Source organism: Lepidochelys kempii, chromosome 7 (genome assembly GCF_965140265.1).
Source record: "Lepidochelys kempii isolate rLepKem1 chromosome 7, rLepKem1.hap2, whole genome shotgun sequence".
NCBI lineage: Eukaryota > Metazoa > Chordata > Testudines > Cheloniidae > Lepidochelys > Lepidochelys kempii.
The window spans coordinates 124,480,838-124,490,169 of NC_133262.1; the positions used below are offsets into that span (position 1 = coordinate 124,480,838).

Consider the following 9,332-nt stretch of genomic DNA (forward strand, 5'->3'; position numbering starts at 1 on the left):
ATTTCCTGCATACCATGCGGTGGGGTTCTCAATGGGGGCACAGAGCTGCTTCCATCAGAAGGTCTCCATGTCAAACTTCCTCAACTTTAGTCTTGGTCTTACCCCCGCAGAGATAGGGCACTGATGCCTCACGTGTCCTTCTCCCAAACATTTTAAGCGGTGGGAGTGAGGCTCGCTGACTGGCCAGATTTGTTAGCACCAGAACAGCGCTTAAATCCATGGGATACAGGCATGTCCCCGTACAGAGCCAAAAGCTCGAAGGAAAGAAGGATAAAAACAAAGATTCTTTACGAAACGAGTATTACCTGTCTAAACTACAGCTACACTGCCAACTAAACTACCCGCTCGCCGTAAAGATCTCTCAGGCTGTTTGCTAAAGGGACAATGGGGAAGAATGTGAGAAGATCACACAGGAGTTGACTATATCCCACAGGCAGCGAGAAGGAACTGAGGGGGTCAGGGCAGCCCTGCCCCCTTGAACCCTTGGCTGGCAGCACAAGCGTGCAGAAGGCGCATGCGGTGCCCCCACAGGTCCTGGTAGAGGACAAAGTTCTCCAGTTTCGGTTTCCGGGCGCGCAGACACCGAAAGTGGAAGGGATGTGTGCAGGAACTCAGAGGAGAAGTTAGTGAATAGAAACCCCTGGTGTTTGAACAGGAGCTCTTGGCTCCCAGAGCGTGCAAGCCCCGCCCAGCTAGTCTCTATAGAGCTTTCCAGTTTCCTGGACCCAAGCCAATGGGCTAAAGGAATTTACACATTCAGACTACGGCTGCAGCATTCGTAATCTCCTTCAATCAGATACCTATTTAATGAGCTTAAAAACTACAACAGGGATGTCTGCGATCCTTCCAAGTGTCCTATACCAGACTAATTGTCTATGGATCTTAAGAACTCTTATGCTATGCCTCCAGACTTCACAATGTCCTAGACCCACAGCTCTTTGGATTGAGCAGTTTCCAAACCCTGCAGGCTTTATAAACTCCACAGAGACTTTGCAGAGCTCCCAGAAGTTCAAATATTCATAGTGACTAACTCCAGAATTAACTACCCAATATCTGGAGAATTGTTCCGGGCACTAGATCTCATTAAGGACAAAATTTTAAAAATAAAAATTTGAACTTGCTAGACCAGGTTGATTTTAGCTTTCCAAATAATTTCAGTGAGGAAAAATCCTGTTGTTCAAACTCTTATATCTTAAAGACACCTTGTCTGATTAATAGCAACATTTCCTGGAAAGGTCTCTTGTACCAAGAGAAAAAAACACAAACACACACACCAGAAATTAAGCAGAAAGGAGCTCTTTCTGAAAAAGTTTTGTAACTGGAGAGGGAGGCTGCTCAAAATTGGGCTTAAACTAAAAATTGGCTACAAGTGTCAGACCCACGGTCCATACACATTTCATCAGCCGCTGTTAGATGATCCCCTGCAGTACCAAGGTGCAGTAGGAAGGACTGAAATTCCTAGTTAGCGTGTGATTAGATTAAACCCTAAACATTAGCTGAACATGGCATTTGCTACGTATTTAACATTGGACTCTATTTACAAAGGGAAAAGGAACCAAACAGAAGCAGTGAGCCAGGCTCGGCGTGTCCTCTGGGACACTGTTGCTAGCACCCATGCAAGCAGCACAGGGCGATGTACCACGTCTGTGCACGGTGCCTTTCCATCCAAGTCTGTCTGTTGGGCCCGGGTCGGTCTTGGGGTACAGCTAGGCAGGCAGTGCCAAGGGGAAGCCTGGTAAAAGCTAAATCATTTCTCTTATTCCTCCGAAATCAACAGCAGCTGATGGTCAGTGTTCCGGGGAACACCTTGGGACTGGAAGCTACAGGCTACAAACAGCAAGGCCCTTTCAGTGGTGGACCCGAAAGAGACAAGAAGCACAGGGAGGGTGGATAACAGTACCTAATCCCGTCCCAGGCCAAACCTCCAGTGCCCCTGGGGCCAGGCCTACCTATTCCCAGAGGGCACTGCATTAGGGATTATGACCTGCGTCAGCTGCATTTTAGAGGCTGGCAGAGCATGTGCTGCAGATTTATAACACACATCCCTGATTATGGACCCACAGTCACCCCCTAGGTCAAAGCAATCTAAATGATTCTTAAGACTATTAATGTTCCTGCCCCATAACAGCCCCACACTGTCACCGGCTAAATGTACTTGCCAGCTGATTTGGCACTATGTGTGCGTTCAGAACACACGTTGTTTGCAATTGACTCCCAGTCGCCGGACTGGCCTCACATCCCTGGTTTATCTGTCCTTGGTGTTTCAAAAGCGGCTTTTTGTCTCCAGCTCAGGATTTGGCTTTGGTGGCTGGCGCAATGTTTTGTGACAATTCTCCCCACTGTGCAGCTCTTTGTAGTTGATCAGGCAGATTAGGAAAGCTGTCTGATGGGTGAAATTCATTTCTTTGACAATTTCTTGGCACACTGAACATCTCAACAATATATGCTCAGACCTAGGAGCTTCTGGAATGCCCGCCTGCCCGAAAAATGTTATTTTGGCCTGAAGTGTATTACGTGATTTCCCCGCCCCCATTCCAGAGGATAAATTCACAGTCAGCCGGCCCTCGGCCACTTACACATAAAGATCCATAGGAAACTCTTTCATCATGTGTGTTACGATGAACTCCACCATCAGATCTGGGAGACCGGGGAGGAAAACGACAAAGTAAATGTATAACGAGCTGCAGTAACACCTGGCGGACAACAATAAGCACACCCAACTACCCCCACCCCCACCATGTCACAACAGTCCTGGTTAGAAGCAAGAGAGATAATTTACTAAACAGTCTGAATTAGGCACCTCTTCTGAAAGCCCAGGGTGAAGCTACTGAGAGTAGCCTGGCATTTTAACGGGAAGCGCTCTGAGACATGCTTCCTCCATGCACTTTTCCCCGCACTGTTGTTTAAATAAAAAAACACATCACTCATTTTGATGCATAGAATTGCACTCATATTTCAAACCTTAGCGCCAATGGAAAATTCTGGTAGGAAGTACGTTTTAGAACGCAGTTGTCACCGGAGGCCAGATATGTTTTACAGCTTTGTTTTCCGAGACGATAACGTAGAGGACATTCATATATCTACACAATCAGCTCTGAAGCAAAGTAGATCCAGTCTTGCCTCAAGAATGACTAAACTCTTCTACATACTACTCAGTTTTAATCTTGGTCACTTTCACAAGGGGTACATTTGCTAGAACATCAAGAGAGGCAGGCAAAACAGCCTTCCAGAGAGTCACGTTCAGCCCAGTTTGTCTGTTCCAGGCAGGCAAGGTGCCCAACAGTCACTTCCACCACCAAACATCTGTTTCTTTCCAGTCAGCTTTTTCTCAGCTCAGTCACCCAGAGACTGCTCATTCCCAGCCATCACCTTCCCCACCTAGACGTTTGGATGGATTAGCCAATGAACGTTCCATTATTGACATTCGTTCAGCAATGGACGCGAGGTGTCTGATGCCTTTCGGAAAACCCGATGGTGAATGTGGCTTTCCACAGATCTAAAAGATGCAGCATGTTACATGGCACCGATCCTCCTACCTAATCTCACTAGAGGAAAGTGAGGGGGTGGGATGAAATGCACCCTGCTGAGAACTGAAATTCCTTGCACAGGTAATAGGTAGCCAGGAAACTCCCCCAAACTAAGCTGATTTCCTCCTCGTCACAGGAGATGGGAAGATCCCACCCTAGCAATACTCACCTAGGACTGCACACACCAGGGGGCGGCAGGGCAGGTTCTTGTCTGCGGCTTTCTTCCTGTGTCTCATTGGCTTCAAACACACAAAGAAGAAAGAAAGTCAGCAGATGCCTGCATGGTACCCAGCACATTATCACCTGCTTTCCATACAAATAAAATCACTACCACAGGCTCTCCTGTAGTTTTGGGCTCTTCCATTTCTGCCACCTCGGTTCTATGGCCACCGCAGTCCATGGCACAGAGGGTTACCAGGGAGACAGCAGCTGGAGCTTTGGTTACTTTGATTCTGAGCTGTGTAACTGGAGGGCGCTCCATGGATTCCCATTCCATGCTTGCTGCTGAGAAAGAGGGGCTGACAGCCTGGGGCTACGCTTGCTTTAAAAATAAAGAGCTTGAGTCTGTCCTGGCGTGGTCACACCGCCATCTCCCAGGCCACTGGCCGCCAATGGGGAAAAACTTTGCTGGAGAGCAATTCCAGTGGTGGAATGACCAGCTTGCGGGTCGGGTCGGAGGTTTGGAGCCTGCAGCCAAGTCCCACTGAGGGAGCATGCACAAATTCACAACATCCTCTTGCAGCTGGGCTCCTGTCGACCCTTGGATGCAAATGAAAGGGCCTTCCTGCAGCAGAACCCCTGGGTCAAGACAGTGCTAAAAACACCCCATCCCCTACTTGAGGGGCAAATCACCCATCTGAAAAAGGGAGTGAACTGAGCTCAAAGAGGTTAGGGTCCACTACAACATGCACATTTACCTATCACATGGGGCCTAACGTTTGCTGAATCTTAAGGCAGACTGCTCCCAAACTGCACTAACTCCTCCAGTCCCCACAGACCTCCCATTACACATCGTCTCCCCGGCTACGCTGGCCAGATGCATCTCAAAAGCCAGCCCTCACCCAGCCCCTTGAGCGAGCCAGTAAGGAGCCAGGCTGCTCACTCCCCAGCTTAGCTCATTCCCTTGAGGAGGAGTCTTGAGCCTCTCCTGCCATGGCAGCGTTTCTTCCCCACACCTGCACCAGCAGGGATCACTGGGTTCTCACGTGCACTGGCCCCAGGCAGGGCGTCTGTGACACAACACACAACCAGCTGAGGACCCAACCTTGGCTTCAGCCGCCCCAAGGAGAAAGGAAGGAACCTGCAGGGAAGACTCACCATTCTGTGCAGGTTTACTCGAAAATTCACGTTGTCATCATGCAAAAAAGCATTTGCATACTGATCCTATTGAAGAGAGCAAAGCCTGAGCTGAGAAACATCTACTGCATCAACCCCCCAGTAGCAACCCCCCTGCCCCAGGGCAAAACTCACAGCTGCAGGCAACTCAAGGTTAGAAAGCTGCCATCAGCAGGAAGAGGCGCTTGCCTGAGTCTTCTCTTTCCTGTTCCCAATTTGTGCCTCTAGTCAGACAACCCAAGCGACTCCACTTGCACAAACACCTGCACCAGAGTCATTTATTTCCCAGGCCTTTCTTTGCTCACCCACGTCGCAGACTCCACGTACAACAGCGCCAAGAACATTTTAATGTGGGCTGTAAAATGCACAAGGAGGTTCTCCTGCCTGCCTCTCATTCCTCGTCCCCGAGACAGAGCGAAGAGGAAGGGTTACAGTGGCAGCTTGATGGACCCATCACAGCAGAAGTTATGGCAGGACAGGCTGCTAGTAGGTGGCTCAGCAGCTCCAATCCTCAGGGAAATCTCATTCCAAAATCCACACTAAACCAAACGGCGTTCCATATAATACCCTGCCAAGTGTGGTAATAAATATCCCCTCCATTTAATACCAGGATCAAACATGCCTTTGCTAGACACAGGGGATATTTCTCTTCTCCCTTTGTCTACATGCCTTTCTGATGAGAGCAGGTGCTAAGAATAGCTCATTCCTAACATTTGTAATGAAATCAGAGTTAACTAGCTCTTCTGCAGCACCTTGAACAAATACTTTATGAACCATGACTTTAAAAGCAGAGCACTCGGTGCAATTCTGCTGACTTTGCCACTCTGAAGCAGCAACATGCAGACCTCAGTGGTTCAGGAGCCAAATTAGCAATCAATATTATGCAAAAGAGCCACAGGAGTGGGAATTCATCGTTTCATTTACTAGAGCGCTATTCGAACATAAGAATGGCCAGACTGGGTCAGACCAATGGTCCATCTAGCCCAGTATCCTGGCTACTGACAGTGGCCAGTGCCAGGTGCCCCAGAGGGAATGAACGAGTAATCTTCAAGTGATCCACCATGGTACTATATATTCCTATTTAAACAGTGTGACAGAGAAATATTTACTTTATATGGATTATTCTTACCAGCTACAATTGGTTAATAACACAGGGAAAGCCAACTGGTTCATAATTAAATTGCACAGTGTTTTCATAGCATCTGCTGCAAAGAGCCGCAGGAGACACATTAAAGAGCCACTCGCGAGCCTCAGTCTGAGTATCACTGCTCTAAATGGAAGGTTTTTACTTGTGGGCAACCAAAACCCTTTTCCAGTTGGGACCTGACCCTCTGGCTCCCCACCTGAGCAGTCTGCCCAGCAGGGTGACAACACCCACCTCCTTCAAGGCAGGAGAGGGACAACGTGGGCCCCGTCTGTGGAAGCCATGGCCACTCCCTCCAATGCTAGCCCCTGCTCCCTGTCAGGACTTGGGATGGCTGAAGAACAGCACCGTCTGCTTAGCATGAACAATGCGGAGTCAGGTGTCGTCAGTGCCTGGAACATCTCAAGGTGTCCCCTAGTGACCTAACACGCACGCCAAATGAGAGCGGAGCAGGTCTGAGTTCAGCATGCTCCCCACGTGTGACACAAGAAGCCGACACTCCCTGAAATGAGGCAACACTCCACTAGTTTAGGCTCAGTGCTAACAGCAGTAGTGCTGGACTTCACAGCAAAGGATTAAACCATCTCTAGCAGGGTTTCCATCTCCCTACCCCTCTGCAGTTCTCCAGTGCCCACGTGACAGGACGCAAGGGGAAGGGACACCCGCGTGGAGCCAGGGCGTCACATGAGACAGATGGCCGTATGCTGATGAGATGGAATCGTGTACGAGACCTACCTCTGCTATGCACGTCAGGATAATAAGACAGAGCTTGCCGCTGTGGAGCCGGTGTTCGTCTGCAAATGAACAAAACCAAGCCTACGTGAGCCACTAGGCCTTGTTGCGCCAACAGGTCGGCATGTGGACTCAGAGCATAAAGACTCTCCCTGGCTGAAACAGGGCAAGAGGCCAAGTATCAAACTCTTCACACACCTACTCACCCACCCTGCAAGAGTAAATAGTCTCACCGTGGCCCTAAAGCCATCTCCCCAGAAGCCGGACCACTACACCCCACTGAGCTATCGGGAGTCTCTGCCAACAACACAACATCAGATTTGATTTCTCCCTCAGCACAGGCTCTCTCGGGAGTGTGACAGAATACACCCTTCAGTCACACCCTACTCACTAGTGTAATGATCTTGGTACAAAGTGTGCCTTGTAAGGTAGCATTTGAAAACTCATAATTTTTTGGTCAGTATTGTCCTGAGGAAATATGTGGCAATGTTGCATGTAAAGTTATAAGATTCCCCTGTACGGTGTTAACAACTCATGTTCCAAACCGCACAGCCCTGCTCCAACAGAAGTCTGCAAACAGGTCTGTCCTCGACAAAGGAACGTGCACTCTGCTTAACTTGCACTTAAGCAGTAAATAGAGTCATCAAGCAGGGTGGGAAACAAAGGAACCTCAACCAGGTGAGAAAAAGCAGCAGGGAACATCCTTCCGCATAGACTGTCTCCTAGTGCCCAACTGGAAATGTTTTTCAAGAGGGGGACTGAAACTATAAAAAGGAGGAAAGAACACCGCACTGCACCCCTCTCTCTCCTCCTGCCCATCGTATTCACTGCACCTGAAGGAACACAGGAAGCATTCACTGGACTCTGCGGGAGGGGTTCAGTCAGTAAGACCGCCGAAAGCACATGGTTAGAAATTTTGCTTGAATCTAATCTAGTTTGTTAAGTTAGGCATTAGTAAACATCTTCTCTTTATTTTCCTTGTAACCGTTTCTGACTTTTATGCCTCATTACCTGTACTCATGTAAAATTTCTTTGTAATTAATAAACTTGTTTTACTGTTTTATCTAATCTAGTGTGTTTAAATTGAAGTGTGAATCACTACTTGAGATAATGGACAGGAAAATTATTCCTTTTAAGGAATAACGGACGTAAAATATTTTGTTCTCTCCAGGAGAAGGCTGGGCGCTGCAGGACATACATTTTTATGGGGGGGAAGTGTCTGGGACCAGGGGTGTGTTGGGGTCACCCTGCAGTGTAATCAAGGCTGGTGAGAACCAGAGAGTAACCCAAGTGTGGCTGGCAGGCTGCAGTTAGACACACACACAGAGTGGCTTACATGCTGGGAGGCTGTTTGTGAGCAGCCCAGGTGGGAGCTACTGCAGCGAGGCATTGTGAGGTGCCCAAGGGGGTGACACAGCTGCTCATCAGTCTGGATTGCACCCTGGTACGTCGCAGAGGGGTCTCTCTCTGGCTCACCTGTTTGCCTTTCCCCAATACTCAGGATGCAGAGCTTAGCCCCTGGCCAACACTCCAGGTGAAAAGCCCTTCCTCGAGCACCACAACTGCCCTTCCGTCAGATCTCCGAGGGAGATCGGTTTTGTTGCTTACACCAGCCGGAACATTACACAGAAGAGCTCTGGCAGACAGGCAGTGCAGTAGTGCACTGACCACGGTGCTGACGGATAAAGACCTGAGCTCTAACCGCAGCATTCACAGAGACTCAAGGGTGCCTAGAGACTTGTCCCAGGTGCGAATGATGGCTAGAAAGCCTGTGAGGGCTTATTTTTAATGTTAAGGGCTTCCCCACACCCACCACTTGCTTTTCACCTTAGAAATTCAGGCCCTGTCTGCCCTGGAACTCTATGGGACAACTAGAAGGCTGGCAGAGTTATCAGACCCTAAATATGAAGGAACTGATTGAGCAGGGAAGCAATTTTTATTCAGACTGTTTCAAACTCTGCTTTTATTTTGTTTTCCATTATCACTGATCGAATAATTGAGAACCATGTGGGAGAAAGGAATCCCCGTTCGGAGTCTTCACCCCAGCCTGCAAAGACAGCTCCCAAGTCACAGTTCTGAGACCTCCAACAAATCCTCCAGAACACCAGGGAAGACCAGACTGGACATTCTGGCTGGTTTTAAAGTAAAACACAAGAAAGAGATTTTGAAAACACAGGCCACCTTCATACAGCGGAAAAGCGTGTTAACCCATGCCCCCTCCAAAAGCCTTTGGTGACACTGCATTCAGGACAGTGCACACAAACATCCCACATTGAATTTGCAAACAGATCTGACTCTGGGCTGCTGGCTCTGCTCAATGCTAGGACATGTGATTATTAAAGGGAAAATGAGCCCCAGAGGGTGTGAATTTTAACCTGCTGTATTGAGTAAACATAAGGGCACAGTTGGGGTGCAGCGGGTTGAGCGTCACACAGGCATATTTCCCTACTGAGCCCAGACTTTTCAAAAGAAGGGAAAAGTTTTTCTCTTCAGGAAGGAGGAGCAGTGGCCTTCAGGAACTCCAATACACGAGAGCCTTGTTATCTTTCTATTACAAGATCTCAAGACTTATTTCAAAGGTGCTGCTTCCATGT

At 48.6% G+C, this 9,332-nt stretch overlaps 1 protein-coding gene across 1 annotated transcript in view; it reads right to left on the reverse strand.

The window, feature by feature from the left end:
* Positions 1-9,332, reverse strand: part of ARMH3 (armadillo like helical domain containing 3) — a 160,713-nt gene that overhangs the window by 118,226 nt on the left and 33,155 nt on the right. The window contains exons 10-13 of the mRNA XM_073354796.1: positions 6,742-6,800; positions 4,845-4,910; positions 3,697-3,766; positions 2,577-2,637 (exon numbers count right to left, since the gene is read on the reverse strand). Coding sequence (XP_073210897.1) covers positions 2,577-2,637; positions 3,697-3,766; positions 4,845-4,910; positions 6,742-6,800 — 256 coding nt within the window. The remainder of the gene's footprint in view (positions 1-2,576; positions 2,638-3,696; positions 3,767-4,844; positions 4,911-6,741; positions 6,801-9,332) is intronic.